This window comes from Rana temporaria, chromosome 2 (genome assembly GCF_905171775.1).
Source record: "Rana temporaria chromosome 2, aRanTem1.1, whole genome shotgun sequence".
NCBI classification, from domain to species: domain Eukaryota; kingdom Metazoa; phylum Chordata; class Amphibia; order Anura; family Ranidae; genus Rana; species Rana temporaria.
The window spans coordinates 15,868,993-15,881,265 of NC_053490.1; the positions used below are offsets into that span (position 1 = coordinate 15,868,993).

At 49.0% G+C, this 12,273-nt stretch overlaps 1 protein-coding gene across 1 annotated transcript in view; it reads right to left on the reverse strand.

Annotated features, from left to right (window-relative positions):
- Nucleotides 1–733: 733 nt before the first annotated feature.
- The window catches only part of LOC120928846 (short transient receptor potential channel 2-like), an 85,539-nt gene continuing 73,999 nt past the window's right edge, over nt 734–12,273 (reverse strand). The window contains exons 10-13 of the mRNA XM_040339870.1: nt 8,572–8,699; nt 4,540–4,612; nt 4,316–4,445; nt 734–1,198 (exon numbers count right to left, since the gene is read on the reverse strand). Coding sequence (XP_040195804.1) covers nt 840–1,198; nt 4,316–4,445; nt 4,540–4,612; nt 8,572–8,699 — 690 coding nt within the window. The 3' untranslated portion in view covers nt 734–839. The remainder of the gene's footprint in view (nt 1,199–4,315; nt 4,446–4,539; nt 4,613–8,571; nt 8,700–12,273) is intronic.

Below are 12,273 nucleotides of genomic sequence, written 5' to 3' on the forward strand. Positions count from 1 at the left end.
CCCACCATCCCTGTGCTGAGTTTCTGGGTCTGTACACCTGGTGTGCCCATTATGAGGGCTTCCCACCATCCCTGTGCTGAGTTTCTGGGTCTGTACACCTGGTGTACCCATTATGAGGGCTTCCCACCATCCCCGTGCCAAGTCCCAGGTTTGTACACCTGATGTGCCCATTATGAGAGGTTCCCACCATCCCTGTACTGAGTTTCCGGGGTCTGTATACCTGATGTGCTCATTATTAGGGTTTCCCACCATACCTGCACTAAGTACTTGAATCTCAACACCTGCTGTGCCCATTAAGATGGGTTCCCAGCATACCTGTCCTGAATTCCCAGTTCTGTACACTTTTTGTGCCCATTATGAGGCGTTCCCACCATAACTACACATGGCTCATGGGTTTGTATACTGTGTCCATTATGAGGCATTCCCATCATTACTGTGCTGAGTTTCCAGATTTGTACACCTGATGTGCCCATTATGAGGGGTTCCCACCTTCCCGGCACCGAGTTCTCGGGCCTGAAGACCTGCCGTATCCAATATGAGGGGTCCCCACTAAATCTGCACTGAATTCCTGGGTCTGCGCCCTTGCTGTGCCCATTATGGGCTCCCACCATTCCTGCTGAATATTTATGTATTTTATATTATGAAGAATGTAACAGGAGGCGCTGGAAAACACAAAGGTGGGTGGAGGCGCCCCAAAACTTCCAAGTGGATAAGAACAGAGTCGGGAAATATAAATGGGAAATCTCATTGTTGGAGTTTCCAAGGCATATAAAAAGCCAATGGCCCACCAGAATCTACTTCTGACTAAAATACCACTTTGGTGGACCAATTCTGCATATTTACATGTCCTCTCCCGTCTCTGAGTTCTCATTGCCTCCCTTTTCCTCGCTTTGTTCCAGGTCATCGGCAGGCGGAATATCCGGGTATGGTGGACAGTCATCCTCTGGCAAAATGCTTCTAAAGCTGTCCTGATGCACTGTGACCTCGGACGAGTCCTTTCCAGAACCCACAGACTCCTGGTCGTAGTTCTGGAAGCCGCTTTTCACTTTCATGATGTACCGGCTCAGCACGTTCTCGCTTTCTTTATTATTATTATTAACCACCGCTCCCTTGTCTGATAGGGAGCGGCGCAATTGTTTCACCTCCGACTGGAGACGGATGACATTCTTGTTCAGCTCTGTGATCCGGTTGCCAAGATCTGTAGGGGTAAAAGTAGTCATGTAAAAAGCTGTTCTTGTGTCCTATAACATTGCACTAACCCAACACTGTTATCACATCCAGAGTCCGTTCACACTAGGGCGACACGACTTCCAGCGCGACTTTCAGAGGCGACTCCGACACGACTTGAGCATGAAGCACAGGGCGATCTGGGGCGATTTACAACACGACTTGAAGTCGTCTCCAGGACAGGAGACTTTCCAGTGGCCAATCAAATAACAATCAGCTCTAGGGGAGGGAGGGGGAGGGAGAGGTTTGCCTGAGAAATGTATGTTATCTTCCTGGAAAGTCGCTTCAGTTAAGACAGTGATCAGACTTGGATCCGACTTGGAGGCGACTTCCATTGAAATCAATGGGTACAAATCGCCTACAAGTCGGATTGAAGTCGTACAGGAACTTCTTTTGAAGTCGGAGCGACTCCAGTCGTGTGTATTAACACCGCTCCCATTCACTTGCATTGTTTTTCTCGACAGCGCGACTCAGGACGACTTGAGGCGACTTCAAGTCGGATCCCAAGTCGCCCCAGTGTGAACCGGCTCTCGCTGTACACCCCTGGGCCATCATGATGACATCATAAGACTTGAGCAGTGCTGTGCCAACTGGATGAAATGTTGTAGCTGTGTTTGGTAGGGATTGTGTAAAAATTACTGGGTAACGATTACCACCTGGTAATATTTAATTATACTACATGGCAGTGGCGGTGCGTCTATAGAGGGCGCTGGAGTACCGCCACCTCTGGCTCTCGCACCGCCACTGAAAATAACATAGATTCCTGAAGGTTCAGAATTTTGGAGGCTCTGAAATTTTAAAAAACAAATCTGAGTGGCTGGCCTTATTTTTTTCACATTTCAGAGCCTCCAAAATTCTGATCCTGAAGTCCTAGTGAAGTCAACAGTAGTCTGAACCAGGCTAGAAAAAAGTGTGCATTACAGAGAAGCAAATGATGAAACACTGGGGTGGATTCAGGTACGACTTGCGCCCTCTTACGGAGGCGCAGCGTACCGTTTTAACGCTGCGCCTCCGTAAATGACCTGCGCTACGCTTCATTCATGAAGCAGTAGCTCCGTAATTTGCGTGGGCGCTCCCTAAAACTGCCCGGCGTAAGGGCGCGTGATTTAAATGATCCCGTAGGGGGCGTGGATCATTTAAATTAGGCGCGTTCCCGCGCCGAACGTAGTGCGCATGCTCCGTCGGGAAATTTTCCCGACGTGCATTGCGGCAAATGACGTCGCAAGGACGTCATTTGCTTCAACGTGAACGTAAATGGCGTCCAGCGCCATTCACGATTCACTTACGCAAACAACGTAATTTTCAAACATCGCGACGCGGGAACGACGGGTATACTTAGCATTGGCTGCCCCTGCTAATAGCAGGAGCAGCTTTACCGGAAACCCGACGAACGCAAACGACGTAAAATGCATACGCAGGGCGCGCGTACGGTTGTGAATCGGCGTTAGTATGCAATTTGCATACTCTACGCTGACCACTACGGGAACGCCACCTAGCGGCCATCGTAAGAATGCAGCCTAAGATACGACGGCATAAGAGCCTTATGCCAGTCATATCTTAGGCTGCACTCGGCGTAACAAGCTTTCTGAAAACAGAAAAGTCGTTACGCCGGCGCAACTAAGCAATTGCGCTGCGTAACTATGGTTACGCAGACGCAATTGCTTACTGAATCCACCCCACTGTGTAGAATGGTTTGGGAAGCTTCTGGTAGCCCAAGATGATGGGGCCAAAAAAATCAGCCTGAGACACTTCCTTTAAAAATGATACCAGGGTTAGAAAGATAGATTTCGGGACCTGGTGGCACTGGCAGTCGAGAGATAGGATGACTTTTGGGAATCAGAATAGCCATAAATAACAGAGAAATTTGGATATCGGAATCTGTGAAATTCAGGCCAAATTTAGTGTCACCCGAAATTCAGGATGGACTTTAACCACTTGCCGCCCGCCTTATGCAAAAAGACGTCGGCAAAGTGGTTTCAATACCCTGAGTGGACGTCATAAGACGTCCTCAGGATATTGAGCCGCTGCGCACCCCCGGGGGCGCGCAGCGCGGCAATCATTGTTGCAGGGTGTCAGTCTGACACCCCGCAACACCGATCTAGGTAAAGAGTCTCTGACGGAGACTCTTTACCACGTGATCAGCCGTGTCCAATCACGGCTGATCACAATGTAAACAAGAAAATTCGGTAATCGGCTTTTCCTCACTCGCCTCTGTCAGACGCGAGTAGAAGAGAGCCGATCGGCTGCTCCTCTGACAGGGGGGGTTTGTGCTGAATGATTATCAGCACAGCCCCCCTGAGGATGTCCACACTGGACCACCAGGGATGCCACTAGAGCACCAGGGATGCCCTCCACAGGTATGCCACCCTAGACCACCAGGGATGAAAATGTACAAATAACGGTTGCCAATTAGTGCCCACAATGGACATCACTGATTGGCAGGCATTGTTTGGCACTGATTGGCATACATTAGTACAACACATACATTAGTGCCACCTATCAGTGCCCATCCATGCCGCCTATCCGTGCCCATCCATGCCGCCTATCTGTGCCCATCCGTGTCGCCTATCCGTGCCCATCCGTGTCGCCTATCAGTGCCGCATATTAGTGCCCATCATCAATGCCACCACATCAGTGCCACCTCATCGGTGCCCATCAGTGCCGCCTTATCAGTGCCCGTCAGTGCAGTACCATCAGTGCCCAACCGTGAAGGAGAAAACGTACTTATTTAGAATGTTTTATAACTGAAACAACAAGTAAACGTATTTTTTTCTAAATTTTCAGTCATTTTTTAATTTTTTTTGCAGAAAATAAAAATCCCAGAGGTGATCAAATACCACCAAAAGAAAGCTCTATTTGTGGGAACAAAATGATAAAAATTTAGGTTGGGTACAGTTTAGCATGACCGCGCAATTGTCATTCAAAGTGCAACAGCGCTGAAAGCTAAAAATTGGTCTGGGTGGGAAGGTGTATAACTGCCCGGTATGGAAGTGGTTAAACATAATTATCTTCCAGCAGCTCCACACACATCAAAGACCAATAAAAAAAATTAGGGAAAGGGGGGCGAGGATCCAGTTTTACTTTTTACCTTTTCGTCTGCTTTCCTCAAACTCCCTGCGAGCCGTATCGATGTATCTCTGAACCAGAGCTTTGATCACCTGCAGGCGGTACGAGATGCGGCTCTCCCCAGACTCTCCAGCGCTGACTCCCCTGTTGAACTGAATGGGAAAACATTGTCCAGAACCATCAGAATTCACTTTGGTTAAATATTTGCTTATGGAAACCACAGAATTTTTTTTTTTTTATACTTACAATGGTAGAGATAGGTGGGTATTCTTGCTTCTTCTTGGGTTTGTAGCAGCAGCACATACATTGAAAAATTGCCCTGTGATTGGGAAGGAATACTGGTGTTATAATTGAGCTGTGCAATGCACATAGTGATATTGTACATTATAGTAGATAAGGACAGCAAGTTTGGGAATGGTTGCCAAGCATCTCTGTGAACTAAGGGCCAGATCCACAGCCCGGCAGCGCAACGTAACTTTTTAGATTTAAGTTACACTGCCGCAAATTTCCTAAGTTGGGTACCGATCCACAAAACACTTACCTGGAAATTTGCGGCGGTGTAACTCAAATCCGTCCGGCGCAAGGCGGGCCAATTCAAATGGGGCGGGTCCCATTTAAATTAGGCGCGCTCCCGCGCCAGACGTACTGCGCATGCTCTCGACGTTTTTTTCCCGACGTGCATTGCGCGACGTGACGTCCTTTTTGGAACGGAGCGGCGCATAGCGTATTTCCGTTTTCCCGTATGGCTTACGCAAACAACGTAAAATTTAAAAATTTGACGCGGGAAGGACGGCCATACTTTACACAGCAGAACGCCTGCTGTGTAAAAGTAGGGCTGCCTCACAAAAGTGTAACTAAGCGACGGGAAACTAACGTAGCGGCGACGTAGCGAACGCGAAAAAGCTTTGAGGATCGACGTAACTCCTCATTTGCATACCCGACGCTGGATTACGACGCAAACTCCCCCCAGCGGCGGCCGCGGTACTGCATCCTAAGATCCGGCAGTGTAAAACAATTACACCTGCCGGATCTTAGGAATGTCTATGCGTAACTGATTCTATGAATCAGTCGCATAGATAGAAACAGAGATACAACGGCGTATCAGTAGATACGCCGGCGTATCCCTTTTGTGGATCTGGCCCTAAGAGCCAATAAGCTTCTAAATTCCATGACATTTCTACCCATTAATCCTGTTATTCCACACCACCCCTTAAGGAAATCATAATGCCAGAGGCCCATTGCTGGAAGGTGCGTAGGCTTCCCCATCCCACTGGCTCCCAATTGTTAGTTGGTGGCTGGGAGCTGTTGGTGACAGTCACAGTGCTGGAGGAGCGAGAAAGAGCATGTTCCCAGCAGTGGCGGTTCGTCCATAGAGGGCGCTGGAGCGCCCCCACCCTCTGGCTCTCACCGCCACTGAGTCTAATAACATAGATTCATACATTGCACGAATCTATGTTATTGTCGCCGCTGCCGCCCACTATTCAGCTGGCCGGATGTTGAGCGCCAGCCAGCTGAATAACGGTAGCTGGTTGGCTGTACAGTGCCAGCGGCTCTGATAGGCTTTACAGCCCTCGGGTCCCTGGAAGCTTATCCTTGGAACGCACGGGGGGTGCATTCCTTGGATAAGACTGACAGACGTCTCAGCCAATCAGGTTGGCCGGTTCTGGCTACCCGTAACCTGATTGGCTGAAGCGTCATCGAGGGCGGGAGAAGACATCGAGGGTCGAGGACGTGGATGGCTGACTCCAGTAAAGGTAAGTGCCGGGCGGGGCATTTTACAGGGCACAGTGGTGACAATAGGCACAGTGGCGACAATTGGCACAGTGGCGACAATTGATGGCACAGTGGCTGCGTTTGATGGCATGGCACAGTGGCTGCGTTTGATGGCATGGCACAGTGGGGACAATTGATGGCACAGTGGCTGCGTTTAATGGCATGGCACAGTGGCGCGAATTGATGGCACAGTGGCTGCGTTTGATGGCATGGCATAGTGACTGCATTTGATGGCATGGAACAGTGGTGACAATTCATGGCACAGTGGCTGCGTTTAAAGGCATGGCATAGTGACTGCATTTGATGGCATGGCACAGTGGTGCGAATTGATGGCACAGTGGCTGCATTTGATGGCATGGCACAGTGGTGACAATTGATGGCACAGTGGCTGCGTTTGATGGCATGGCACAGTGGTGACAATTGATGGCACAGTGGCTGCGTTTGATGGCATGGCACAGTGGTGACAATTGATGGCACAGTGGCTGCGTTTGATGGCATGGCACAGTGTTGACAATTGATGGCACAGTGGCTGCATTTGATGAACACAGTGAGGCTGCATTTTTTTTTTTTGGTTTGCGCCCCCCCAAAAATTTTGAGCACCAGCCGCCACTGGTTCCCAGCACAAAAGGCATACGCATATATGTAACAGGGCATGATGTCCAACAGAAGACAATCACACTCATATTATCACAAGTCTTTCCTCGGTTTGAATCCTGCTGAACCGGCCGAGATTCCAAATGTATGGGCAGGCTGAATGTGATATAAACAAGACCAAGGATAAATCCGCTGATTGATTGATCAACTTGGGTACAACCAGCCTGCTGGATTTTACATATGATTCACAATATACGACTAGCAGTAATCACTGTCTTCTCCTGGTGGGGACGGCTTCCCCCGCCGGGAGAAGACAGTGGCACAGCAGGAGGGATTCCCACATCAACACTGTCTGTGTTGATATGGGAAACTGGGAATGGTACAAATTTTCATTCTGTAACCTGCACCCTGTGTTCCAGGGGCTGGCAATGCAATCAGCACAGTGGTGTAGTGGATAGCACTTTCATCTAGCAGCAAAAGGGTCGCTGGTTCGAATCCCGACCATGACGCCATCTGCCTGGAGTTTGCATGTTCTCCCTGTGTCTGTGTGGGTTTCCTCCGGGTTACTCCGGTTTCCTCCCACACTCCAAAGACATGCTGGTAGGTAAATTGGATCTTGTCCGAATTGGCCCTAGTATATATATATGTATGACTGTGTGTCTCAAGCGTGTCGAGATCCTAAGGGGTAAAATGACCGCACCAGCCAAGCAGACACTGGCTGGAAAAAGCGCCTAGGGCCGATTCAGGACTAGATTCAGGTAGAATTAGGCGGGCGTAGCGTATCTCAGATACACTATGCCGCCGTAAGTTTGAGCAGCAAGTCCTGTATTCACATAGAACTTGCGCTGAAACTTACAGCGACGCAGTGTAACTGGGCCGGCGTAAGCCCGCCTAATTCAAAATAGGCTGGTTGGGGGCGTGTTCTATGTAAAGTACTAGTGACCCCACGTATTTAATGACGTTTTTAATGAACGGCGCATGCGCCGTCCGTGGACCTATCCCAGTGCGCATGCTCCAAATGACGTCGGCAAATCGTCATGCTTTCGACGTGAACGTAAATTACTGCCAGCCCCATTCACGGTAGAGTTATGCAAACAACGTAAAAATTTTAAATTTCGACGCGGGAACGACGGCCATACTTAACATTGGCTGCGCCATGTATTTGGTGGAATAACTTTACGCGTGAAAACCCCTTACGTAAACGGCGTATCTTTACTGCGACGGCCGGGCGTACGTTCGTGAATCGGCGTATCTAGCCGATTTACATATTCTCTAGGCGTAAATCAGCGTACACGCCCCTAGCGGCCAGCGTAAATATGCAGCATAGGAGACTTACGCCGGTCGTATCTTAGCAACATTTAAGCGTATCTCAGTTTGAGCATACGCCTAAAGTTGCGACGGCGGGGATTAGGACTTACGACAGCGTATCTACTGATACGCCCGTCGTAAGTCTATATGAATCTAGCCCTCAGTTCGCATGTGTAGCGCTATACAAGTCACTCATTCATTCAGTCTGGAGCGGTAACATTCTTCTGAACTTCTACCACAAAATAAGGCCCACTTCTGCGCTGCCACATATATGCGTACAGCCATCAGGAAAGAGTTAATAATTATTTCTCAAAAAACATATTTTACATCTAATTAAAGGGCCAGTGCGCCTCACAGTATTATTTAAGTTATAGGTGAAGTCTGGTGGGTCCGTGACTTCTCATACTGTGAACTCTCCCTGCCATAATTTTCCCAGATCTGCTCCCAGGTGGAATATGTTTGCAGACTCTGGAACTCAGCATAGGGATCCCCCCTGAAAGGTAGAAGAGGCTTTCACTCTATTAACCAAACACCAAAATATCTGCTGTAAACCATGCCCAGGCTGTCAGGGAGTAAGGCTGACATTGGAGATGAGGATAGTACCTGACGATGTAGAAGAGAGATTTTGGGGTAGGGATGATGTTAAATGGAACGGGAAGAGTCAGTCCTTCTCTGAAATAGGACAGATACAATTTTGAGCGCGCAAATTTCCATTCCACATCAGCGTCATCCTGCAGAGACATCAAAGAGAGAGAGAAAGAGAGAGAGGAGTCAAAGCCAGGAAACGAGATCCAGTTTACACAGTATATATAGACACACAGGGCCAGATTCTCGTAGATCTGCGTATCTACGAGCGTATGCCATTTAGACTACGCCGCCGCAACTTACTGGAGCAAGTGCCGTATTCTCCAAGCACTTGCTCCGTAATTTGCTGCGGCGTAGTCTAAATGGCCCGGCGTATCCCCGCGTAAATCAAAGGGGGTGGCTTGTATTTAAATTAAGCGTGCCCCCGTGCCGAACGAACTGCGCATGCGCCGGCCTTAAATGTAGGCCACTGCGCATTCTCCGTAGTACGGCGCAAATACATTGGTTGTGACGTGAACGTAATTTACGCACAGCCCTATTCGCGACGAGTTACGTAAACAACGTAAACAACGGAAAAACACGACGCTGCCCCGACAGCCATACTTAACATGGCATACAGCGGACCGACGTAAGGTTACCCCTCATATACCAGGGGTAACCTTATGCTTACGGAAACTACGTAAACGACGACGAGGCGGCGCAAAATCGTTCGGGAATCGGCGTATCAGGCTCATTTGCATAGACAAATGAGAAATCGTCGTAAACGCCATCTAGCGGCCAGCGGGGAATTACATCTAAGATCCAACGGTGTAAGTGACTTACGCCAGTCGGATCTACGCCGTATCTATGCGTAAATGATTCTAAGAATCACTCGCATAGATACCCGGGCTCAGAAACAGAGATACGACGGTGTATCTCAGTGATATGCAATTAGCGGACCTCCAGCTGTTGCAAAACTACAAGTCCCATCATGCCTCTGCCTCTGGGTGTCATGCTTGTGGCTGTCAGAGTCTTGCTATGCCTCATGGGATTTGTAGTTCTGCAACAGCTGGAGGTCCGCTAATTGCATATCCCTGGGTATCTGGAGATACACCGTCGTATCGCTTTTGAGAATCTGGCCCACAGACACAGAGGGCCAGATCCACAAAGATCTGCCTATCTTTAGGCAGGCGTAGCGTATCTCAGATACACTACGCCGCCGTAACTTAGAGCGGAGGTTCCTTATCCAGAAAGAATTTGCGCCGTAAGTTACGGCGGCGTAGTGTAAATGTTTCGGCGTAAGGAGCGCGAAATTCAAACGACTAAGATGTGGGCGTTTTTTATGTTAACTCATCTTGACCCCACGTAAATGACGTATTTTTTTTAACGGCGCATGCGCCGTCCGTGGGGGTATCCCAGTGCGCATGCTCGAAATCACGTCTCAAATAGTCAATGCTTTCGACGTGAACGTAATTTACGCAAAGCCCTATTCTCGAACGTTTTACGCAAACGACGGAAAATTAGACGCTGTCCCGACATCCATACTTAACATTGGCTACGCCTCATATAGTAGGGGTAACTGTACGCCGAAAAAAGCCTTACGTAAAGGACGTAAATCAATGCGCCGGGCGGACGTACGTTTCTGAATCGGCGTATCTAGCTCATTTGCATTATCTACGCGTAAATCTACGGAAGCGCCCCTAGCGGCCAGCGTAGATATGCACCCTAAGATACGATGGCGTAGGAGACTTACGCCGCTCGTATCTAGGCCAAATCTATGCGTAACTGATTCTATGAATCAGGCGCATAGATACGACCGCACTCATTCGGACATACCACGGCATATCTGGAGATACGCCGTCGTATGTCCTTTATGAATCTAACTATATATATATATATATATATATATATATATATATATATATATATATATATATATATATATATATAGACACACAGACACAGAGGCCCAGATTCACAGAGAGCAAGGCGTACATTACGCCGCCGTAGAGTAACCAATGTGCGCTACACCAACGCAGCGCAGAGAGGCAAGCAATCAAGCAATGCATTCAGCAAGCCAGTGCTCCCAACGCTGCGCCAGCGTGGCGTGGGATTCGAAGGCGTACGCCGGCGTAGGTGGAAGTGGGTGTGACCCATGCAAATGAGGCGTGACCCCATGCAAATGATGGGCCGAGCTCCAGACAGATACATATCATGAACTGCGCATGCGCCGTGATGTGGACGCATCCCCCTGCGCCTGCTCACAACCACGTCGGAACAACTGCCTAAACTACGCTGGATCACTACGGCGTGAATGTAACCTACGCCCAGCCAGACACACGTCCAACGTAAACTACGCCGGCTTGTGTTCCCTGGTGCAGACCTGTGCATGTCTGCTGCTGGGTTGCACCTCCTTTATGGGGCTTAACTTTACGCTGGACGTACAACTTACGCGCATCTCGCGTAGCCTGCGTCGGGCGCACGCAGGTTCGTGAATCGCCGTATTTACCTCATTTGCATGTTTGAATGGCTAATCAATGGGAGCGGCACCGTGCACCCAGCCTAAATGTGCGCCCACCCTACGCCGGCGTAAGCAAGCTACGTCGGCGGGGTGTAGCCTGGTTTTAGGCGCATATCTGTTTGTGGGTCTGGCGCACAGATACAACGGCCCACATTTGCACTTTCGTCGGCGTAACTTGTTATATGTCGGCGTAAGTGCTTTGTGAATCTGGGCCAGAATGTGTTTCTTCCTTGGATAGGGTGGGGAAGGGTAAATATCCTGCCAGGATGTCTTAGCTGCTTGTGTCCATGTTGGGAAATTGTATACTGTATAGGCCCACACTGATTCATAATGATCAACAAGCAAGTCGGTAGCCCGGTACTAGTCAGCGTGGATTTCTAGTAGCATCAGCTTTCTCTGGGTATGTACAGCCACATTGAATACTTTATAGTATGATCTTACTTTATTTATCTGGTTGTTCTTATTAGGTCCGCCATACTAGGATACCCTTAATGCTGCCAATACATTGTCCGGTTATACATGTTGGCGTGTTTAGGCCCTCAGCCCCAGAATTCAAAGACCAATTGAGGTAGTTTTATCATATCGGTATCTACAATGTGTACGTTCAATCTTTTTGTAGTATATACTTCCAGCAATCATTGGTAGTGCAATGTTACTGGGAGTGCAACACCCAAAATATGTCTCTTTCTTGCAGACTGATTTCCATTCTATTTAAGGCCACGCTAGTACCAAGAGGCTACTTGTGGTTACACTGCGCTTGTTATTAGGGTTGTCCCGATACCTATACTAGTATCGGTATCGGGACCGATACCAAGCATTTCCCTGAGTACTTGTACTCGGGGAAAATGCTCCGATACTTTACCGATACCTGACTTTCCCTCCAGTTCCCCCATCCGTTCTGCTCTCCCTCCATGCTGCTGTGTCCCCCCTCCGTGCCGCTGCCGTTCTGCTCTCCCCCTCCGTGCCGCTGCTGTCCTCCGTTCTGCTCTCCCCCGCGGCTCCTACCTTTTCAGAATGAACAGAGTCAGTGATCACTGACTCTGTCCATTCATATAACTGAGCATAGTAAACTGTGTTTACGATGCTTCAGTTTATGAATGGAGAGGAGCCTCTGTCTCCAGTCCATTCATTTCCAGTGCAGCTGAGAAAGGGACTGGGGAATCTGTGTCCTTAGTCCCTTTCTCTGTCTCAAAGGGGAGATGTCAAAGGTCTGTTAAGAC